Source organism: Neomonachus schauinslandi, chromosome 2 (genome assembly GCF_002201575.2).
Source record: "Neomonachus schauinslandi chromosome 2, ASM220157v2, whole genome shotgun sequence".
NCBI classification, from domain to species: domain Eukaryota; kingdom Metazoa; phylum Chordata; class Mammalia; order Carnivora; family Phocidae; genus Neomonachus; species Neomonachus schauinslandi.
The window spans coordinates 75,350,341-75,374,665 of NC_058404.1; the positions used below are offsets into that span (position 1 = coordinate 75,350,341).

A 24,325-nucleotide genomic window follows, 5' to 3' on the forward strand; every position below is an offset into this window, starting at 1 on the left:
TCATTCTCCCCCTCCCGCTACCTTCTTCTTCTTCTTTTTTTTTTTTTCTTAACATATATTGCATTATTTGTTTCAGAGGTACAGATCCGAGATTCAACAGTCTTGCACAATTCACAGCGCTTACCAGAGCACATACCCTCCCCAGTGTCTATCACCCAGTCACCCCATCCCTCCCACCCCACCCCCCACTCCAGCAACCCTCAGTTTGTTTCCTGCAATTAAGAATTCCTCATATCAGTGAGATCATATGATACATGTCTTTCTCTGTTTGACTTATTTCACTCAACATAATACCCTCCAGTTCCATCCACGTCGTTGCAAATGGCAAGATCTCATTCTTTTTGATGGCTGCATAATATTCCATTGTATATATATACCACATCTTCTTTATCCATTCATCTGTCAATGGACATCTTGGCTCTTTCCACAGTTTGGCTATTGTTGTAACCTCTCTTTCATTCCTGATTTTATCTGAGTCCTTTTTTTTCTTTTCTGGATAAGTTTCACTAAAGGTTTATTAATTTTTTTTATCTTTTCAAAGAACCAGCTTTTAGTTTTATTGAAGTTTTCTGCTATTTTATTTTTAGTCTCTATTGCTTCTGTTTCCATTCTGATCTTTATTATTTCCTTCCTTCTACTAACTTTGGGCTTTGTTCTTTTCTAGTTCCGTGAGGTGTATGGTTAGATTGTTCATTTGAGATTTTTCTGGTTTCTTGAGGTAGGCCTATATATAAGCATCCCTCTTAGAACTTTTGCTTGTGCTGCTTTTCATAAATTTTGGAATGTTGTAATCCCATTTTCATTTGTCTGAAGATTTTTGTTTGTTTGTTTTCCTCTTTAATTTCTTCATTGACCCATTGGTTGTTTAGTAGCATGTTGTTTAGCCTTCACGTTTGCATTTTTTCCAGTTTTTTTTTTTCTTGAAATTGAGTTCTAGTTTCGTACTGTTATGGTTGGAAAAGATGGTTGATATAATTTCAGTCTTCTTAAATTTATTGAGATTTGTTTTGTGGCTTAATGTAATCTAACCTAGAGAATGTTCCACATGCACTGAAAAGAATGTGTATTCTGTTTGTGGGTGGAATGTTCTGTGTGTATCTGGTAAGTCCATCTGATCTAATGTATTGTTTAAGGCCACTGTTTTCTCATGGATTTTCTGCCTGGATGATCTATCCATTGATATAAGTGGGTTGTTAAAGTCCCCTACTATTACTGTATTACTGTCAATTGTTCCCTTTATGTCTGTTAATGTTTGCCTTATATATAGGCACTTCTATGCTGGATATATATATATTTACAATTGTTACGTTCACTTATTGGATTAACCCACTTATCATTATGTAATGCTCTTTGTCTTTTCTTACAGTCTTTGTTTTCAAGTCTGTTTTGTCTGGTGTAAGTATTACTTTCCCAGCTTTCTTTTTGTTTTCATTTGTATGGAATATCTTTTTCCATCCCTGCATTTTCAGTCTTTATGTTTCTATAGGTCTGAAGTGAGTCTCTTGTAGGCAACATATAAATGAGTCTTGTTTTTTAATTCATTCAGTTATCATTTGTCTTTTGGTTGGAGTATTTAGTTCATTTACATTTAAAGTAATTATGGGTAGGTATGTACTTATTGCCATTATGTTAATTGTTTTCTGTTTGTTTTTGTGGTTCTCTTTGTTCCTTCTTCTCTTGCTCTCTCCCTTTGTAATGACTTTCTTTAGTGTTATGTTTGGATTCCTTCCTCTTTATTTTTTGTGTATCTATTACAGGTTTTTGATTTGTGGTTATTATGAGGTTCATATATAACAATCTATGCATTAGCAGTCTATTTTTAGTTGATGGTCACTTAATTCAAACACATGCTGAAAACACTACATTTTTACTCTCTCTCCACCATGTTTTATGCACTTGTCTTTGTATTTTACATCTTTTTGTTTTGTGTATTCCTTAAGTAATTATTGTAGATACAGTTGATTTTACTACTTTTATCTTTTCACCTTCATGCAGCTTTATAAGAGGCTGATCCACCACCTTTACTATATGTTTGCTTTTACCAGATATTTTGCTTTCATAATTTTCTTCCTTTTCTTTTATATTTAAAGAATTCCCTGTAAAATTTCTTGTAAGGCTAGCTTAGTGGTCATGAACTCCTTTAACTTTTTGTTTGGGAAACTTTTTATCTCCTTCAATTGTGAATGAAAACCTTGCCAGGTAGAATATTTTAGGTTGTAGGGTTTTTCCTTTCAGCACTTCCAAAGTATCCTGCCAAGTATCTCTTATGACCTGCAAAGTTTCTGTGGAAAAGTCAGCTGATAGTTTTATGGGGGCTCCCTTGTACATAATGAGTTGCTTTTCTCTTGCTGCTTTTAAGATTCTCTCCTTATCTTTATTTTTTTTTTAAAGATTTTATTTATTATTTATTTGACAGAGAGAGACACAGCGAGAGAGGGAACACAAGCAGGGGGAGTAGGAGAGGGAGAAGCAGGCTTCCTGCCGAGCAGGGAGCCCGATGCAGGGCTCGATCCCAGGACCCTGGGATCATGACCTGAGCCAAAGGCAGACGCTTAACAACTGAGCCACCCAGGCGCCCCTCTCCTTATCTTTAATTTTTAACATTTTAATTATTATGTGTCTTTTAATTATTATGAGGACCTCTATGGGGTCCTTTCTCTGTGCCTCCCAGACCTGGATATCTGTTTCTTCCCCAAGTGAGGAAGTTTTCAGCTATTATTTCTTTAAATAAGATTTCTGCCCCTTTCTCTCTGTCCCCAGAAGGGACCCCTATATTGCAAGTGTTAGTCCACTTGATGTTGTCCTGTAGGTGCCTTAAGCGATTCTCATTTTTTAGAATCCTTTTTTTTTTTCTTTTTACGGTTCAGCATGGGTGATTACTATCCTATCTCCAGATCGCTGATCTGTTCTTCTGCATTCTCTAATCTGCTGTTGATTCTCTCTCATGTATTTTTCATTTCAGTTATTGTATTCTTCAGCTCTGATTGGTTCTTTTTTATATTTTCTTTCTCTTTGTTGTAGTTTTTACTGTAGTCATCTATTCTTCTCCCAAGTTTGTGAGCATCTTTATGACCTTTACTTATAAACTCTTTATCAGGTAGATTGCTTATCCTCATTTTGTTCAGTTCTTTTTCTGAGGTTTTTGTTTTGTTCTTTCATTTGGAACATATTCTCCTGTCTCTTCATTTTGCCTGACTCTGTGTTTGTTTCTGAGCGTTAAGGAGATCAGCTACATCTCCTGGTCTTGAAGGAGTGGTCTAATGTAGAAGGCATCCTGTGGGACCCAGATGCACAGTCCTCCCCTAGTCACCAGAACCAGGACCTCCAGGGGTGTCCCCTGTGTGGGCTGTATGCACCCTTCTGTTTTAGCTGGGATGTGACTGCTGTGGACTCACTGGTGGGTGGGGATGTCCAGCTAAGGCTACTGCAAGCATGCTCTGGGGCAGTCTAGTCCTAGTTATGGCTGACTGCAAGACCCAACTGTCGTGGGTATGCTGGGGGGCAGAGCTGCTCCCCAGCTCAAGAGCCACTTTGGAGGAGCCCCGGTCCCAGCTGAGGCCACTTGCCAGGTGTGGTGGGGTGAGAGCTACTTTGTGGGGGCACTGTTCCTGGATGAGGCTGCCTGTGGGTGTGGCTGGTTAGAGCAGTTTTGATGGGAGCACCAGTCTTGGCTGAGCCGCATGCCAGTTGTGGTGGAGTGGGAGCCACTTTGGGGATTTGCTGGTCCTGGCAGAGTCTGCCCACTGGGCATGGCAGAGTGGGAGCATTATGGAGGGACACCTGCCAAGGCTGCCAGGTCCACAGGGAAACACAGGGGCAGGGTGAACAGTGCTGGCAAGGTAGGTAGAGAGTGTCAGAACTGGCTCTGGCCAGCAGTGGGCCAGCTAGGTAGAAGGAGGGCAAGCAAGATGGTGCCTGCCAGTGCTTCTGTTCCTGGAGAAAATTCCTACAGATTCCTGTCTCTTGCACATGCCCTAAAACTCATCAGTGAAGCTCCTTCACATATGACCAGGTACTTTTCCATCGTCTACCTCTGTACCCAGTCCCCAAGCAAGTCAGCTTGTGCATAGGCCCTTTAAGAGAAGAGTCTTGGTTTCCCATACCTATGGCTCTCTTGGAGGTAAGCCGCACTCATTTTCAAAGTTCCTGGAGTTAAGCTCTACTGATTCTCACAGCCAGACATCATGGGGGCTTATCTTCCCAGTGCAGTGCCCCAGGGCAGGGGATGTCTGATGTCGATATTGAATCCCTCACTCCTCAAGGAGGATCTCCACAGCTGTGATGTTCCTCCTACTCGTGGGTCCCACATTTGGGGGTGGGTGTCTCAACAAGATCACATCTTTGCCCCTCCAGCCATTCTCAGTGTAGCTTTTTGTTTATATCTTTAGCTCTGGAAGAATGTTCTGCTAACCTTCAGGTCATTCTCAGAGGGTTGCTTTGTATGTAATTGCAGCCTTGGTGTGTCTGTGGGAGGAGATGAGTTCAGGATCCTCCTACTCCACTGTCTTGATCATCCACTTGCCCATTGCCTTTAAAAGTTACCATTTTCCAAAAAGAATTTATCCTTACTGAATCATTCCCGTCACCTTTGAATGGAAATGATGATGCCATCTCCTTCCTCTTATGGGAAAACAAAAAGCAATACAAGAGAATTGAAAGGTTTAGCCAGCTATGGTGGGAGACCCATGAGGAAACTGAGGTTTTGTTTTGCCCTCCACCCAAGCCTTGGGGGAACCTAAAGAACGTCATCTGGCCTTTTCTCCAGGTGACTCTCTGAGGCCTGCAGAGCATCTCTCTGACCCAGCTGTGTTTCTGTGCCACTCTCTGCTTGTTTCCTGGTAAGGGAACATCTCTAGGCAGCATGCTCATCTCCCCCAGAGATTTGTTCCTGAAGAAAAAACCTTCAGGATTGTGTTTAGAAAGGGCTTTTCTCCCATATCCCTGTTCCCTTATGCTGGTTTGTTTTCCCCTCAGAATATGTGCTTGGGCTGAGAGATGCACACAGTAACAGTGAGCCCTTGTCAGAGGGGATAGTGCTGTACTTAGAACATATAACGGTTTAAAATGAAGTTGATACACTACTGCACCAGAAAGTCTGTCATGCTAGAAAGTGAGGTGGGGATGTGTGGAAAATAAAATACAAACACATTACCAAAGATGCCCAGGAGTATAAAAGCTTAGGGGTCTTTTGTTGATATAAATATATAGTAGTTAAAAAAGTTACCTAACAGTGTTTTGTGACACTATTTTTGTCTCTGACATTCAGGCAGCTCATACAGGCTTTGTTCTAGTGATTTATACTAGAAGCCTATAATAAAAATGCAGCCTGAAATCATGCAGCTGGGTACCATTCATTTTTCTTCCATGGACAGTTCCAGAACTTAAAAAATTGCAGCAGACATGTAAAACCTCTTCCCTCACAGGAAATGCATGCCCAGCCACGGCAACTGGCCCTCTTGGGTTTCTTCTGCTTTATGGAGTCATTGGTGATGCTGTGCGGGTTTCTAGATTGGTTTTATGAGTGTTAGAAAGGAATTTCCAGGAAGATATTGGGGGGGGGGGTCACTAAAAATAAGACCACCTTCTCCTTTTGAGTCAGAACCAATTGAGAAGTCAACATACAAGTCAGACAGATGGAGATGAGCATATCAGCTTTATTACCAATAATAATAGCTTGATTAAAAAATGCAACCTGACATATAGCCAAATAACTTCTGGTACTTTCTGCTTAAGTTGAACTGGCTCCCCAAAACTGTAGGCCTTTCACTTGTAGGGGAAGAGCCTGTTTCTACAGAAAACTTTTCAGGTGTCCACAGTGGCCCAGAATGTATCATCTCTGTGGTCATGCTGACCAGAAAGAGCTCATAGAGCTTGGTTCTGATGATTTGTACTAGAGGCCTATAATAAATAGGCCAGAGGGGCTAACCACGTGTGCATGGTTTCTTTTCCCAAAGTCACTAGTCAAACAAGTCACTCCTCTTTTGGGGACAAAAGAGTATGGAGTAGGGAACAAAATCCAGCCATATGGTAACATGGAGGCAGGAGAATGGAGAATGCCCGCTTCTGCCCTCGAAAGCATGAGACAGTTTTAATGTGTCTGCATTGTGTCTGGAAGTGGATGTGAAATAACTTTTTGGATGAGTTCTATGGAATTCTTTCTCTATACCACAAGTAAATACACTTGGCCTCTGAGACTATTGGGATGGGTCTTTCTTACTTGGTCATTTCTATATGTATTTTCAGCTTCTTATTAGTATGGTGGGGGAGGTGGGGAATAGTTGGCTCTTCTGTACACTGCAGCATCGTGGGGCGTTTTTTTTTCCTTAGCTCTTTTTAAAATCTTGGCAAAGTTTGGCAGTCATTTTGCCATTGGCATCTCAGAGATGATGACAAACGTCACCTTGGTGATGTTGGCATAGTTAGTGTAGTCAGGCTGGGCCCCTCTGAAGAGCATTTTGTTCCTCATGGCAGAGAGTTCTTGCTAGTGAGCCTTCATGTTTTCCGGCCTTCCACCACTGGTTGCATCATTATAATAAGGCCTAGAGCAGCTGGGGCAGGGAGAGTAATTGGGTATCAAAAAACGTTAGCATTCCTAGGAACCTTAAAAGTATTCTGTTCCAAATTTTGACGCATGAATCTTCTTTCACAAGTGTAAAAGCAAGAAGCATGGTCAATCAATCAAGGGTCTTTGTCATGCTTTGCAGCTTTCTTAGGAGATGCAGACAGGCAATAATACGTGATTGTCAGTAGTGTTTTGGGTTGGGTGCCTGGGTGGCTCAGTCAGTTAAGCGTCTGCCTTCAGCTCAGGTCATGATCCCGGGGTCCTGGGATCGAGTTCCGCATCGGGCTCCCTGCTCTGTGGGGAGCCTGCTTCTCCGTCTCCTCCCCACTTGTGCTCTCTCTCACTGTTTCTGTCTCTCTCTCAAATAAATAAAATCTAAAAAAAAAATAGTATCTTGGATTTCCAGTGATGTTTGCCAACTCATAGCCACCCCAGTGAGCAAGGTCAGGGGCTCCAACCCCAGCTGACAGAAGAAGAAACCAAGGGCCTTGCTGACTTGCCTAAGGATACAGAGAGGTCAGGAGCCCAGTTCAAAATAGGAGGGAGAGTTACCTGGTTCCCATTCTTAGCCTAAAGCACCAGACTTCATTCCCTTCTACAGTATTTGCTAATTGTTCATTTACAACAAAACATAACAGGGAATTTTTCCTTTATAGCTGGTTGTAAACATTTAAGATGCCCATACTCACTTATAACCTGTGTTCACTTATCCTGGTCAGACAGCTATTTTATTTACCTTCTTTCTTTTTCTCTTCCGTGTTTATATCTATGAACACAGAGAAGTTAACTTTTATGAAAGCACTTCATAAACTCTCTGAGTGGCATGTAAATGTTTTTTTGGTATCATTATGACACTCATATTCTTAACTTTGTATCTTTGAAATAGAAATACTTCCATTTCCTAGTGGCCCTTGGGTTGGGCAAGGGGTGGGGGTGGTAGACACTTGTGTAACACTCACTGAAGTAACTTAAGGCGGCACATGTCAAAACAGCATGAATTTAATTAAGATGAAGTTCTCGATCATAGATGTCTTTCAGAGACGCACAAACTGAGAAATTTCATGTACGGTTACATAGTGGAGGAACAGAATGGAAGCATCAATGGAAAATAAGATACCCATAAAGGTTTGGGGGAAGTCAAAAATATTTTCAACCAGAAAATATGTAACTGGGGAAAATCATTTTCCTCCCAGGTAAAAGAACAAGTTGTCTTTTCATATTCTAGATTACATACATGTGGCCCATATTCAGGATTTATATGCTTACATGTAGATAATAGAGAATTCCCTGTTAACAGATTGTTCACATTCCTAGAGGGCTGCTCTGTACTTCAGCACTTATACAGGGCCCTAATATGTCCCACTTGATTATGGCACAGGAAAGTTTTGGAGAGATACAGTATCTAGAATGTTTTCTCCTTTACAGCTGATTTTCAACCCTGGTGAATACAAGCTTCTGATACACCCGTACAGTTTATGAGTTAGCATCAGTTTAAATAGCTCCTGCCTCCTCTCGGCTCTCTCTCCCCCTTATGGCTTGTAACATCTCACCATCCTGTCAGGCAGAATTATCTACTCCTTTCTCCCACCCCCACACTTTTTATTTTGAAGAAATCCAAACTTAAGAAAAAGTTGAAAAAATAGTACAGTGAACATCCGTCCTGCACCTAGATTGTTTTTTCTTTTGGATGAGTCACTTGAGAGTAGGTTGCAGACATCATGGCACTTCATCCCCAAATATCTCCGCATCTATCTCCGAGGAACAAAAACATTCTCTTCTGGGATCACCGTAAAATGATCGCAGTAAGGACAGCTGATACTGATACATCACTAGCATCTAAGACACGGTTCATATTCACATTCCCACAGTTGTCTCAGTAGTATCCTTTGTTTTCTTCTCCCCCATCCAGGATCCATTCAGAGGTCACATGGTGCATCTAGTTGTCATGTCTCTTTAGCCCCATTTTCTTCCTTTTTCCTCCTCCTTTCCCTTCCCCCTTCCATCCCTCTCTCCCTTCTTTTTTTAAAGTCCAGGCCAGGGGCGCCTGGGTGGCTCAGTCATTAAGCGTCTGCCTTCAGCTCAGGGCCCCATATCAGGCTCCCTGCTCGGCAGGAAGCCTGCTTCTCCCGCTCCTACTCCCCCTGCTTGTGTTCCCTATCTCGCTGTGTCTCTCTCTGTCAAATAAATTAAATAAATAAAATCTTTTTTAAAAAAGAAAAAGTCCCAGACCAGTTCTTTTATCCTCTTGAAGCAAACATAATTAAGGAAGTAGGGTGTTTTGCCCTATGAAAGTGTAGCTTTTTTTCTTTTTCTTTTACCTGTTTATCTCCATGATTTCATGGCTTGCCATGAAGGCTCTAATGGATGTATTCCTGTTGGATGTGTCAAATGATAGTTTTTTCTTCCTAAAAGTCTGCGTCCTGATAGACTCTTCCAAAGGCTCACTCCTCAGGACATGCCTGGGACTGATGAACGCAGCAGGTACATGTGGCTCTAGAACTTTGCTTTTGATATTCACAGGCCTTGTTCCATCAGATTTTCCCTATCCATACAAATGGTGAATATCCAGCTAGCATTTCTTAGAGTTTGGTTGGTTCAGGCCAGTTGTTTGATTTCTCAGCAAGTCAGATCTTTCAGCATAATATTAATCTTTTATACAAAGATGAAAGTGATCTCATTCTGAATCATTAGAGTTTTCCATTCATGAAATTAATGTTTTTTACCGTTATCACTGATTACTCTTGAGGTTTCAGTAACAGAAAATAGTTTGTCATTCCATTAAATTTCTCCAGGTATAGAATCTTGTGAGTAAATTTTAGGATAGATTAGAAAAGACTTGGCAGTTTCTGTATGGGGGCAGTCTAAAATGAATGGGTTTGTATGTTTTAGCCTTTTTTAATATTAAAATATTTTTCTTAAAAGTTATAAATGAGAACGACAAATTTCACAGTTAAAGTTGGGGGAAGATCTTTCTCCATTAAAGATCGTGGCCCCATCTCAAAGTTTTATTGGAAAAGAACAATGATTTTTTTTTTTTTTTTTTTTGAAACATTCCTGTATCTGCTTCATGCCTTCATACATCTCTTTTCCACAGACTGTCTTTGCATTCCGGACATATCTACTATCTTAGAAGACAGGAAGCCACAGATGTGTGGTGGACATCAGTGTGATGAGGGTAAAAATTGGTTCATTTAATTGATTTATAAGTCTTCAATTTGTTAGAAGGTAGTTCCTTTCATTTGAGATGGAAGCTTTTTCCAGCCACAGGCAAGCATACAATGTTATCCAGGAAAATTTTGCCTCACCATAAAACTGAGGAAATGAAGTAATATAAGTTTCCGGAGGCATTGAGAAATATGGTCTCCATTGCACTGGAGATAACACACTAATTATCACAAGAGGTGTTGGTTATCATTTAAGGGGGAAATATTATGTTGACATAATATATAATTTCAGCATCTGTTGTGCCTTACTTTGGATTGTAAATCTAGACTAATGGATCGATGGAGCTGTTTAGACCTTTTCTCATTAGGATCCCTTGCCTCCTAGAAAAGCTTGCACATAGAAGATTCAGTTGAGATGGGCATTTTGCATTTAATAACACTTCCATTCTGAAACTAGTATTTTCTAAATGTCTACCATGTGTTGAGTAATTTTATTTAATTCACAAAACAATCCTGCAAAATTACTCTTCTTCTAACAGGGAAACTGAGAGAGGTTAAGTAGTTTGTTCAAGGTTACACAGCTAGTAATAGTAGAGATTAGTTTCAGGTCTTTTTGACTTAGTTTTCTCTTGATTTGTCAATTAGTAAAAGTCTTCTCATAGATCACTTCGATTGTAATGAGTAATGCCAAATTAATGACTGTTGGAAATGCTGTGGGAAACAGTTAATGTGCACACCTAGTCTTGCTTTTTACTGGCTGCCAGCCACTCTTAAGCCTTCCTGTCTGACTTGGCTAAGTGGCCAAGCATGAGACTCCACAGATGAACACTCTAGGAGCTGGGCCATTGGCCTCCAACCCCACAGTGAAGTCCACGCGAACCAGGCTGTATCATGTGAAAACTTTTTAACTAGGCTAGAGGCAGGCCTAGAGTTGCCAAGGCTCTTCCTTCTTTTTTGTTACAACCCAGAGGTCAAGGTCAGATTTTAGTGTGCCAGTATTCTGTGGAAAAGCAAGAAAGACTGCTCTAGTTCTAAAGACCCAGCTGGTCTGAGCTAGCCTTAGCTGGTGGTGACTGTGGGCACCGGCCCTAGCCACCTGACCTTACCAGGTGGGCAGGAGGCAAGAGGATAATGGAATCTCAGTGGAGGACAGTGGGCCTTCTGACACTCTGGACCAACAGAATATCCTTGCCTTTAATCTTGACCACTCATAGGGAGTGGAATTTGTACAAGAGAATAAAGAGGAGGCTTGGAACTGAAAAACAGTCAAAACTGCCAAATCATACCCTTCTTTTAAATAAGAATTGTTTCCTGTGAAGTGGCTGTTTGAGAATGGGAGCTTTTTTCCCCTTTGGGAAAGAGAGATTTAAACAAAAGAGAAAATATAGCATTCACTTTCTCCTTTTCCCTAGGCAATGTCCATGCTTAGGCGTAAAAATCATATGTGGGTATATCCCTATAAATATTTAATATCTGCATAAAGCTAGTCACTTTTGATGGTAAACTTTCACTTTAAAAAACTTATCTTACCTAACTGACCAGTTTCCGCAAGTTGAATTTTCATAGCTCAGGAGTGTTTGTATTTGTTTTGGGTGATGGCAAAAGAGCTCGGTGGTGAGAAGGGAGGTGGGAGTGAGGAAATGGGGCAACAGTTTTCTGTATCTCAATGAAAATTTATCTGTGTAGTAACTTTTTCTTTGAATGTGAGAGGGAGTTCATGCTTTGAGATAAATTTATGGTTAGCAGTAAGACAAAGTCCTATTTTACTGCCTTATTTTTACTTAATAAATCTTAATTACTTTCTCTCCGTAAATGAAAGCATTTATCATGCTATATCTTAATCATCAGATTGGTCTTATATACCATTAGTTTCACAGAATAATTGCCATTTGGGATTTTTGTAAAACATCACTTTATGATCTTTGCTTTAATGCTCCAAAAGAATTGCTAACTGGATTTTCAGTGAGTACACAAGTTTTGTCATGTTGCCTTGATTTTTAAAGGAGGTGCTGATAGCTGTTGGACTAACTTCGGGGATCGTTGCACCATGGGCTTGCCAGTTAAGAATAAAGTAGGAAGGGGAGAGAAATGTTGTGAATTATAGACTGTTTTGAAAGACCGGCAGTTTTATTTCTTTGAAGTACATCACAAAAATATTTCCTGGTATAGGTCCCAGAGGCTGACTTTAGTGAATGGATTAATTTATAATTAGTAGAATTCCAGGATTCTAGGAAATATTATATTGACTTCAGTAGGTTATGGAATCTTCTTCATTCTGTTGATTTGCTTAGCAAATCCTTTCCTAATAGTTAATGTAGACTTAGAGTTCTTTCCAACCCAAGTTGACTTATCACAAATGCTCCTTAGAAGTCAGTAGCATTTCCTAATTTTTGGCTCCCAGTATATGAAAAAGGAGTCCACAGAATTTTCAGTTTTATGTTGATTAGACAGACTTGAGAGTGGCATCATTTTATTAATTAGCTATTATCAAAAGAAGAAGTCACAGAAGTGAATATAAAAATGCATGTATTTGCTCTGCAGTTGTGGCCTGCATGTCCCCATATCACACCTCACCGTTCCTCTGCTGAGGATCACGGGGCGCTGCCCCTGCACGCTTCTGTTCCTGGTGGCCCCAGCCAGCTGGCTCGTGGCTGGTTAGGCCCATGGCAGGCTCTGGTGAAAGACCAGAGGTCAGAGGAAAGAAGCCACAAGGTGTTTCTCCTTCCCTCTCTGGCAACCCCAGTAGTGGCTGGGTTTTGTCTCTGGTTCCAGCTCCCGGGAGACAGGTCCACTGTGTTTCCTGGGTCCTCTGGGTGCCCCATGCCCTGGCTCCGGTAGCGCTGCTTCTCCCCACCCCGATCCCTCCAGCAAGGGGTAGCAGTGGCCTCCTGCTGTTGAGAATCTCCTAAATGGCCGCACTGTGCCCTCTGTAACGTCTCAACTCTTCTGTCATCTGTGTAATAAAGTCTCTGTATCAGATTTGTTCTGTTTTACATACTAAGAGTGGTTTCTTTTTCCAGACACACATATTTTATAGAACAGTTTTGCTTTCATTTCATAGCTTATAGTCTTTTGGATGTTGATAAAGGGAATGTTAAATTATTCATTACCGCCATTAATGTTTAGTCAGCTTAGTATTGCATTTAGGTAGTGGGGCAGAGGGGAATAAGATAAAATGACTTGACTGCCCTCAGGGAGCTCAGTCTCCTTGGGGAGATGGTGCTTTACCGGAAGAGAAGGAAGACCACAGTAGTGGTGGGACATCCAAGCCTTGCTAGGGGCTAAGGTCTTGCTCAAGTGGATGAGAAAAAAAGGGCATTACCAGCAGAAGCAGCAGTTTGTACAGAAGCATGTCAAATGCAAGTTTTCATGAGGGTCTGTGGGGTCCGGGACAGCGGAAGAAGAGTAAGCTAGAAAGGTAGTCGGGCTAAATCATGAAGGACATAGAAAACTCCACCAAACACTTGGACTTTGTCCTTGCAGTGATGAGAAGTAGTGAAGAAGGGTTTTTAGCAGGGGCATTGCATGGACAGATTTACCCTTTAGAAAGGTCACTCTTGAACCGGGTGTGAAGATCGTAGAGGACTGGAATGGAGGGAGAGAAACCTGGCCAGGTGGTTAGTGCAGAAGTCTCAGCTGGAGGTGAGGATGTATGAATAGAGGCCTGAATTAAACCAGAGGATTTAGCGGGGCGGGGGGAGTCAAGATATACTAAGAAAGTAGAATGTGTGCAGCCTGGTGATTTTTTGGAGGCGGTGGCGGGGAGGGGATATGTTGGAAGTTGTCATTAAATGATGGTCCATTATACTCAGAGATTAGGAAATGCTTACTTGGTTAGGCTAAATAAGTCTTAAAACTAGAAGACTATTTCTCAAATTGGGGCACAGTGTGTCCTTGGAGGTCTGATGCACATTTCTTCTACCTCTACTTTTCTTATCTTCTAATTAAAATAGAAGAGCCTCTTCGCTTTAGAAATCCTTTCATGGGTAGTTCTTGTGTCTAAGGGTTTCGGAAATCTGTCAATAAAATATCCCCTGCTAATGGAGAAAACCTATAGGTCCACTCAGTGTCAAATCTTCCACATGCCGGAGACTGTATTGTTTTACAAATTGAGAAGAACACCGTGCTTGCTCCCTAGGAGCTCAACATCTGAAAACAAACTTATAGACACTGTGAAGAAGATGTTAGAAACAGTATCTGCCTTACAGTATCTGCAGTGGAATTTGGTCTGAGTTGCTGCTCCAGAGTTATGGCCAGATATTAGCAGTATTGCTAGCTATCAGTAACATGCTTTATTCTTTGAAGATTTAAGGTAGAGTGTAGTAATTGAGAGCCTGAGTTCCAGGGGTCTGACTTCCTGGCTCTGCCATTTATCCTATGGGTCACCTTGGCCAAATTACTTAATCTCTAGGATTCCCTTCATTATCTGTAGGATGAGGATCATAATAGTGTCTGCCCTAGGATTACTGAGAGGATTAAATGGCAAATGTATGTGTTGTGCATAGCACACCTCCTGTGCAATAAATAACTTGCTGATGAGCATTCCTGAAGGCAGAGTGAAGCCTCCTCTAAGACTCCATTGAGAAAGGTGTGCTATGTGAGTTCCAGGGATCATTGCTTTCCTTCTGCATGAAAGCTCTTGTGGCTAACCTTGAGATCCTTTGTCCCTTTATGTTAATTGCAAAGAAAATTCTGGAACGTGCTTTCTTTGGGACAAATTAAGTCTTTGAATTTTCAAGTTACCTCTTTGATCACATCATACATGAATGGTTTTTGCTTCAGGAAACTTCCAGAAACAAGTTTGAAGGCCAGCAAGTGGCAAGTAACACATTAGAGAAGATTGAGACATCACTGCCTCTCGGAAACCTTGCCTTTATACCCATCACCTCCATCCTCATTTGAGTTCAACACACATTAATTGAGCACCGCTACTTTTCAGCTCTGTTTTATGCTCCAGGGATATGCAAGGATAAACAGATAATTCCCATCCTCATGAAAATTAGTCTATTGGAAATATATGTAAGCAAATTCAGGCCAGTGTCATACTAGCACAAATGGAAGTGTGTAGAAGACCAGAGAGGTATGTAGGAAGAATAGTAAGGAAAGTTTCACAGATTTGGTGACATCAGATTTTGAATGGAATGAGAAGAGGGAGAGTCCACAGGTCAGCATGGTTTGTATAAGAGATGGACCATGGGGGGAGAGTGGTTGATGGGAGATGAAATTGAAGAAGGAGGTGGGAACTGGATCTTGTAAAAGCTTAGCCTTTGTCGTGATTTTAAGCAACAGAATGCTGTAAGAGTTGCATTTTTAGCAAGATCTTCCTAGTATAGAAGGTGGACTTGAGAAGGATGTTGCAGATGCTGGCGGGTTCATGTCTCCACTGCACATTCATTGAGGCCAGTGACAGAGTCCTGTTTACCTCTGTATCCCTAAAATCTACTTTATAGACACTTAAGAAGTTTTTCAGAATAAAGACAGCCCAAGTTGAATTTTCCAAGTCTGCATCCCGTCCTCCGAATATGCTGACCTGGACCTCCATCTGTCATAAGCAGCTTGACTCAGATTATAATAAATTCTTTTTTCGTGACATTCTTTTAACTGGCACTCTCTATTTACTAGCCCCTCCGTGCAACTATAGTGTGGTGATGATTGATGCTTATAATTCTGACTCTGAAGTACTTCAAGTCTTCTAAATCATCAAAAAAAGATTAAAGTATATTCAATATCGCTGTAATGTTTATGTGTTTTCATGCATTCTTATTCTTTGGAAATTGATGGTTTCTCAAGTGCCTGTGTCCTCCTGTGCACGCAGGCACAGTGGGAGTCCGCGATCGGTTGCCACCCCTCACTCCCTTGCAGGGCCAGGCGCAGGGAGTTTGTTAGCAACGCGTGTGTGGAAATAAGCAAAACAAACCTGGGTTCTCTTCACGCCTAGAGGGAGGAAGCAGGTCGGACCCCCAGAGGGGCAGACCGGACAGGGACAAGAGAGCCAACAGTGGCTGGAAAACCAGTGGGAGTGATAAAGCCAGAACTGGTACAGATTAGCAAGACGGGCAGTTTACAGCAAGCCCACTCTGCGGCAGAGCCCAGGAGGAGCAGGGCCCCAGGCTGGGACGCCAGCTCCGCGTTCTCGTGTGCCTTGACCCGACTCATCGTGCTGGGAGCTGGCAGCATTCTCTGCCAGCTATGTTTGTATTGTGGTAACAACTGCTCAGTAAAACACCAAACGTTAGCAAGAAAACATCAATAATTAGAGCATCCTGTTCCCCCCCTCCCCCTACACACACACATTTCTTCGTGAGAACCATTACTGCAGAGCTGACAATATTACTTGGCCCAGAATGAAGAAGTCCAAATAGAAGCTGTGAGAAGACTCCCATCTTATAACCGGATTTCTGAAGAGAAGGCATGTGATGATGTTACCAGAAGGGAGATTTGCCGTTTGGGGTGTCTTCGGGGGGTTATATATTTCAGCAAGTAGAGATGCTTCTTACATTTTGTTGTATAGATTTGTTTTCAAAATCTGTGTTTGATCCGCAAGCTGTGCTTGTGTTGGGGGTGCCACGCTCATTATTCCAGCCTGGAGGGCGGGTCCCTAAGCCACTGGGATTCTGTTTGTCACTCACTAGGCAAGGGCGTGTGTGGACTTTAGAGCTAACTTTACTAATTTGCCATCTCTGTGATTTGGATGAGTTTCTTGTTATCTCTGGGTCTTAGTTTTTTCTTTTCCTGAAATTTTGAAATAATACAAATTCCTTCCCTACAGCACTGCTGTGAGGCTAAAATAAAATGGTGGCTGTGGAAAGCCCTACATAAATAAGAGTATACCAAATATACTAAAGAACATCATAAATATTCTAATAAAGAATAGAAGTGTGTTTCATTAGCAAGGACAACATGCTCACAAATTTCCCTGAAGCAGAGTGGGGAAAATGAGCTAGTTATTAATTTCTTACTATGGAGTAGATGTTCTGCCTGTTTCTTCATGCGTTCCTCAAGGTAGATATTAAATCCTTACTTCAGAGATGAACAAACTGAGCCTTCCATTCACACAGATACACATAGGATAAACTGACTCCAGAACTTAATGCTTTCTCCTTATCTCCAGTTGTCGGCCTTATTCCGGACCCCCATGTCCCTACCCGCAAAGTTCTTAAAAGCTGTTCACCTCCTTTTGGGTTGGGAAGTTTGCTAGCCATTTCCCGGTCATTCACACCTGAAAGTGGGGGAGGATGGGATCCAGAAAGAACCTGTGGGCTCCGGGAGCCCCTGGAGGGACTGGCAGCTCAGGAAGAGTCAGGGTACAGGTCACACTCAGTCTGTACCTCTCTCGAGTTCACCAGGCCGGGACTGAAAGCGAGGGGAGGGCGGGCAGGCCACATTTCCCAGCCCTTGAGGAAATGGCCATGGCCGTTTCTCCAGAAACTTTTTTTTTTCCAGAGTTTCCAGAACTTCATTCTTTCTCTGCTGAAGTGTTTTCCACCCTCACTGAGGTGGCTTGGTGAGCTGCTGCTTGGACCCTCTTCTCAGGAACCCATGCCTCTTCTGTATTCTGACGAGCTCCTTGTTCAAGTGCTTGCACAGGGAATGAGATTAAGTGGATTCCCCGTAGTCCCCATTCTGCTGAGCTTTTCTGGGTCCCTCCCCATTAACTTTCATTCCAGGTACTGAAGGAACGGATCGCCCATGTGGCAGTTCATCAAATACCCTGCAGGACCCACCACCACATGCATTTTCTTTTTTTATGTAAAGTTTTCCCGCTTCCAGACAGACAAGAGTCTGCTTGTGAACCGGAGCTGCCCACACAGAGAACCAGAGATAATGCCTGTCGAAGGGCCAAATTGAATATTCAGGGAGGATGTCAGTATGTGGGAGAAGCATTTGTTCAGCCTGGATCTGAGAGGAGCTGTGTGTCATGCTTCCATAGGTTCTCAACAGGAGGTGCGTAGAAGCAGCCGTGATGACAGGCCTGGCCCTGAACTGCCGCATCAACAAGAAGTCCTTGTTTGACAGGAAGCACTACTTCTATGCGGACCTCCCTGTAAGTATGCTTTGCAATCCGCCCTCTGTACGTTCTCAGAGCTGGGGGGGAAGGGGGGCGGGGGAGGGGGCTATGACTCTTGTGTTTCCAGTCAGAGCTCTGTCCGTGTCAGCGGGAGGTTCTGCCTGGCCCTGATGAAGGCAGGTGCCCCCCGATGTTTACTAGATTGGATGCTGTTGTCCTGATTGCCGACTCCTTGCTTAGCCTCATGCTTCTGCTGGCTCCCTCATAATTGAACAGGGAGCAGAAGGCAGTGTTCTCAGGCTCAAGCCGGCCATGGTGTTCGGTGCTAATTGCCTGTGAGGTCAAATCTAACTCCACAGCCGATGCAACAGTAAATGCAGACGACAGCTCTGTAGACAGAGTGATAGCTTCCCTCTTTTAAGTTGAAGTTACCAATAATAGGACTGTCCCCTCTAGGGACATTTCTGTCATCTCACAAGGAGCAAGTAAGTGGACAATAGGAAGCAGAAACATGAACCAGAAGCCTCGACTAACAACAGTAATTGGCTGTAAATTGGTAGCAAACCCAATATTAACCTGTTTTTTTCCTTAAAATTATAAAGTTTCTTCATTTGATCTGAGCCTCTAATAGTAAGCACACCCTTTCTTCAGATCTAGAAAAATGATAGTGGTGATACTGCTTCATGTTATTTTCCTTGAACTGAAGATGAGGGTGAGCTGGTCTTTAGTGGATGAGGATGGAAGTAGAATTAAATAAAAAATGCAGCTGGAACGTTACTTCTCCAATTGCTTGCTGCCGCTTTTTCCCCCTGGCTGCCAGCCCCTAGCAAATTCTGTTGCTTGGTAGGATGAAGGGAATGAAGCTGCGTTTTTTCCATCCTTTAAGAGTGATAATCCGTTTGGTGAAGGTGGGAGACTTAGCATTATGTGACTAAAATGAGATGTTTTCATTCTCAATGGCTTTCTGCTATCTCTGGCTCAGGTGGCTCAGATAACCAGAGTTGGTGTTGCCAAATCTTACATGGAACACACTTAGACTTAAAAAAGTATTTGTTGTTTATCTGAATAAACAGTTTATTCAAATTGAGATATAACTGAGCATCCTGAATATCGTTCAGCAACCCGATTCAGAGTTACAGATTGAGACTTGCTATTTCATCACAGAGAATGAGTTGGCCTAACGCGGTGGTTCTCAAAGTGTGGTCCCCCGCGCCCCTCGGATCAGCATCTCCGGGGAACTGGTTAGAAATCTAAATCTCGGGTACTGCCCCAGACCTGCAGAATCAGAAACTCTTCAGGTGCAGCCTACCAGATGATTCTCCTGCAGGGGAAGCTTGGAAAATGCTGGCCTGGTGGCTAAGAGCATAGTCTCTGGAGCCAGACCTTACATGTTCAGATCCTGGCATGGATACCTACTAGCCCTGTGGCCCTTAACCCCTTCCGTGCCCCCATCTCCCTCATAGGGTTGTCCTGAGGATTCGACGGTGTAAAGAACTCAGCACGGTATCTGGGAGCCCACAGGCACTGCCTCTCTGCCCTCCCATCTCTTCACTGGGTGTTGATGCCTGTGGGCACTCGAGTCATTCCTCCTCTACTCAGAAGGAGGTGGGGAGCCCTTGTAGCATCCGTCAGTACTTTAGTACTTGGTGTTTTCTGTTAGCTGAGTGCGAGTGTCGGAGCGTTTTCTAGCGAGAAACGGGAAGTTGTCGGGGCAGGGAGGGCAGCCGGCATGACTGGCTAGCTTAAAGAGCAGGAACAAAACAAGCTCCGTGCACTAGCGACTGCTGTCTGCCGTGCTGCGCGTGGGTGGCAGAATGCTTAGCCAGCACTTCCTAATACGGAGGGTCTGTCAAGAGCCCAGTGATCAGAGGCAGGGTTTAGGCTAATGAGCTAAGTGGAGACAATAAAGTCTTCTCTTAGAGGCCTCTGACAGTGAGGTTTTTGTTATTCCCCCAAATGACAATTTGGTAGGGAAGATGGGGTTCCTGGTGTTTGTTGCATCCTTATTGGGGGTTGGGGAGGTGCAGGGAAGGTAAGGGAGGGGGTGGGAGAAGCCAGAAGAGGCCAGGCTAAATTATGGCTACAGTGCATAAGCTAATTTTCTTCTCTTTTTCCTTTTCTCTTGTGTTTTTAAGTAAGCCTATAGTTTTGTGACAGAAAAAGAAATAGTAAACTGGATTCCAGCTTCTGTTTATGGCCTGGTGACTGTGTAACATAACGCATGTTGTGTGCAGGCAGGCTACCAAATTACCCAGCAAAGACTCCCGATTGCTGTGAATGGCAGCTTAGCGTACAGTGTCTGTGTGGGGAAGAAGCCGAGTCAGGTGAGCACCAAGACCGTGAGGATCAAGCAGATCCAGCTGGAGCAAGACAGTGGCAAAAGCCTCCATGATGAGCCGCGGTCTCAGACGCTCATCGATTTGAACAGGGCAGGTAGGCCAGGGGATTGTCTCTTACCTTTCCTTCCGGCCACCTCTCTTCCCCTCTAGAGTTCTCCCAAGCCAGTTGAGGAAACAGGCCCAAGAGTTTGACAGAGCCAGATCAGATATCAGCGTTGGTATTGGCACAGCTGACTAGCGAACACAGCCTGAACCGGGATCCCCATCGGGCTTGCTAACAACCCACCCGTAAAGTGTGATGAACGTAGCCGCCTAGTCATGGACCCAGCAGCTTGAGATCTCGGGCAGACGTTGAAAGAACCAAAGTTAAAAGTCAAAATGTGAGGGGGAGCAGAAATAATCCAAAGGCTAGAAGCCATGTAGAGAGCCCATCAGTGATGCAGGTTCTTCCTGAGACCTCAGCCGAATTTATCTGCGGGTCAGATTGGAGAGCTGCAGTCTGGCTGACTCTGCCTGTCTTTGGTAGGAGTTGGCCTTCTGGAAGTGGTGCTGGAGCCGGACATGTCCTGTGGAGAAGAGGCAGCATCAGCCGTCAGGGAGCTGCAGTTGATACTTCAAGCCCTGGGGACCAGCCAGGCAAATATGGCAGGTAGAAGCCGCAGAGGCTGTGTCCCTCATCCTTTACCTTCTCTTTCTGCCTCCCACATCTCTTCTCGCTGGACTTTTGTTCTCTGCATCAGCTACACTGGGGTTGTTTATAGGCTTTTGTCAGCCTTTAGGCCTCTGGGGGTTTTTTTCCTCAGAGTTTTCCTGGGATTCTTTAATGAACCCCCAGTCAAAACTAAACACACTAACAACAGTGCAGAGGCACTGAGCCCAGGAATATGAGATTAGGAGTTGTTAAAAAAATTCAGCTGAGGGCGCCTGGGTGGCTCAGTTGGTTAAGCGACTGCCTTCGGCTCAGGTCATGATCCTGGAGTCCCTGGATCGAGTCCCGCATCGGGCTCCCTGCTCAGCAGGGAGTCTGCTTCTCCCTCTGACCCTCTTCCCTCTCATGCTCTCTCTCATTCTCTCTCTCAAATAAATAAATAAAATCTTTAAAAAAAAAATAAATTCAGCTGAGTAAATTTGGAGATCAGACTGGCTTTATTTAAAGATTCATGAATCAGGCAGCATCCCATCTAGCAAATAGAAAGGAGCTCTAAGGAGCTGGACAAAATGGTAGGCTTTTATAGAGAGAAGGGGTCATTTTCTAGCAGAGAGTGGATTGTTCTAGGCAAGATTGTTCACCTTTCTTTGGGAGGAGGGTGGGGTCTGTCATGCAGATTACCTCACTAGTGTTGATCAGGAACTTCCAGGTCGACTGGATAAAGGTCACCGTCCTGGGAGAGGCTGAAACTGCAGTGAAGGTTTGGTTTGTTGTAGTGGGGGCCAGTGACTCTGCTTTGGGCCTGTTGTATGTATGTTTGTTTGTTTCTTTCTTTCTTTTCTTTTTTTTTTAACAGTCAAAGGACCAGATGTTTTCTTCTGGCTTCTTATATCCAAATGTTGTTTTGCACCAAAGTGAGGATCAGTAAAATAATGTGCTTGAACGGTTTCATCTTTCTCAGAAGACACTTTATTTAATAGCTCTGAGTTTCTCTGTAGGTAGCACTTAGTTGCTACTTGATGCTTTTTCTTCAGGTCTCTTTCTTATTTTGTAGAATTTTCATCCAGCTACAGCTGAAGCCAAGTTATATCAAGTAAAAGACAAGGTTATGATTTCACAAAACTTTAACTTTGAGATAATATCTTCAGTTTGTTAGAAATATAGTAGGAAATCAAACAAAAGAAAAACTTGTGCCATTGAGAACAAGCAAAGTATGTATTTTAAGTGTTTGCAAATTGGAAATAAAGAATACAAGTTTTGGTCAAACTCAGTGTCTTAATGGCTCACTCTTATGGCCCCTTCCTAGCACTCCATTGCCCACCCTAAAGTCCCTGAAAGCTAGCCTCTCCCATGATTACCCCATGTTTTCTGTTCCCAAGGGCTTTTTTTTTTAAGATTTTGTTTATTTTTTTTGTTTATTTGACAGAGAGCAGGAGAGAAAGTGAGAGAAAGCAAGCAGGGGGAGCAGCAGAGGGAGAGGGAGAAGCAGACTCCCCGCTGAGTAGGGAGCCGGATTCGGGACTCAATCCCAGGACCCCGGGATCATGACCTGAGCCGAAGGCAGGTGCTTAACCGACTGAGCCATCCAGGTGCCCCACGAGGGGCTTTTAAAAAAAAACTCTTGCCACTCACAGAGCATTCCTTGAGTTGAGAAGGGCAGGAGTGGAGAAAAGATACAGATTCTGCAAATGGCAATTGTTAATTGATAGCTCAGTACAGTGGTGTATTAGAATACTCCAGAGAAACAGAACCAATAGAATGTGTATATGTGTGTATGTTTATGTATGTATGTATGTTTATATTTAAAGAGATTTATTCCAAGGAATTGGCTGATGTGATCGTGGAGGCTGAGAATCCCATGGTCTGTAGTGAGGAGGCTGCAAGAGGGCAAGCTCCAGGAGAGCCGAGAGTATAGTTCCAGCCCAAGTCTGAAGGCCTGAGAATCAGGAGAGCCAGTGGTGCAATCCAGTCTGAGCCTGAATCCAAAGGCAGGAGAAGACCAGTATCCTAGCTCAAGGACAGGCAGGCAGAGAGAGCAAATTCCGCGCCCTCCCCCCCCACTCTCACTTTTGTTCTGTTCAGGACTTCAGCGGACTGAATGAGGCCCACCCACAATGACAGAGGCAGTCTGCTTTCCTCAGTCTGCCTATTCAAATGTTGATTTCATCCAGAAATACCCCTACAGACACACCCAGAGTACTGTTTAACCAAATACCTGGGCACCTTATGACCCTGTCAGGTTGACCCATAAAATTAACCATTGCAAAGTGGTCACAGTGGATGCCAGGAAATACCATTGAGGATGATGATTCATCTCGCTGTTGGTTTATAAGCCTGTTTACCAACCTTTTTATGTCACACAATATACTTGTGTGTTACAAAAGGACTTCTGAAGTTGTAATGCCACATCTGTCACGTAGGACATGTTACAAGCCACAAACTGTAACGTCAAAGCTGTGGTACAAGTTGAACTTGGAGACAGAAGTTGCCTATTTGCTATCTTCTTTAAGCTAAAGACTGGAAGAACACAGCCGCACAGTATGAGTGGCGTAGAAGTTGGCTGCCTCCAAGTTTGCTCTATGGAAGTGCAGCTGTGTTGTGGAGTAAGAGAACTCTTCGTGTCAGATTTATGGCTCATGGTGCGTTTTTACCCAAGAACATAAGTCAGATATGGGCAGGCTGGGTGGTTACCCATTTATGCACTAAGTGTTGGTTCCCTATTGCTTTAAAGGAAGTTTTTATTCTTCCGTTCTCTCTCCAAATACCTGTGATTCCTAGCAAACCTATGGAATAATAAACAGGCCACCTGTTAGCTGAGAAATCGTCCCATCTGGGGCCTTGCCACGAGATAAACCGTAACGGCAAGAACTCATCAGCCAGTGACCACTGAGAGGGTTCATTAAATCTCATTTGTTGTGACACTTTTTTGTTGCTTTTAAATACAACTCCCAACAGCTTTGCCCCTAGCACAGCAGCAGAGTGGCTGGGGTGTTTCTAAAGTACTGTGGGGAGGGAAGGTCTGCCTGGAGGCTGCAGGGGTCCAGCTTTTTGTGCTCTTAGCATTTCAGCAGCCCCAACCACTTGCCTTGTGCTTCTGCCCCACCACCATAGGACCACCGTGCAGCATCGGAGACTGTAGCCTGAGAACTGAGGACCGCCCTAGGGCCAGTGGACCTCACCCCACCCCCCCACTCCCCCGCCCCAGGGTGCTTTTGGAATAAAGTTTAAATTGCTCTGGGCCTGTGATTGAGTGAGTTCCTGATAGTTTTGCTAATGAGCATGGATCAGTTCAGCCTGGCCTCCAGAAGTCTTCCTGCTCAGTGGACATATGCCACTGTTGAGATCCTCAGAGCCGTCTGTTGAGTTGAATGTGTACTGAAGTAAACATTCTAAATGTTTCAGTGGTGATGTCTGCCACTTGGAACACTTAGCATGTGCTCATCAGTTCACTAAGCATTTTTTTTTTTTTAAAAGATTTATTTATTTGAGAGAGAGGTACGGGAGGGGCGGAAAGAGAGGGAGACAAGCAGATTCCCCGCAGAACAGGGAGCCCGACACTGGGCTGGATCCCAGGACCCTGAGATCATGACCTGAGCTGAAGTC

At 43.4% G+C, this 24,325-nt stretch overlaps 1 protein-coding gene across 2 annotated transcripts in view; it reads left to right on the top strand.

The window, feature by feature from the left end:
• The window catches only part of GATB (glutamyl-tRNA amidotransferase subunit B), a 92,377-nt gene that overhangs the window by 20,434 nt on the left and 47,618 nt on the right, over positions 1–24,325 (top strand). For both annotated transcript variants that reach the window (XM_021698933.2, XM_044912600.1), the window contains exons 3-5: positions 17,657–17,770; positions 19,969–20,167; positions 20,600–20,722. In XM_021698933.2, coding sequence (XP_021554608.1) covers positions 17,657–17,770; positions 19,969–20,167; positions 20,600–20,722 — 436 coding nt within the window. The remainder of the gene's footprint in view (positions 1–17,656; positions 17,771–19,968; positions 20,168–20,599; positions 20,723–24,325) is intronic.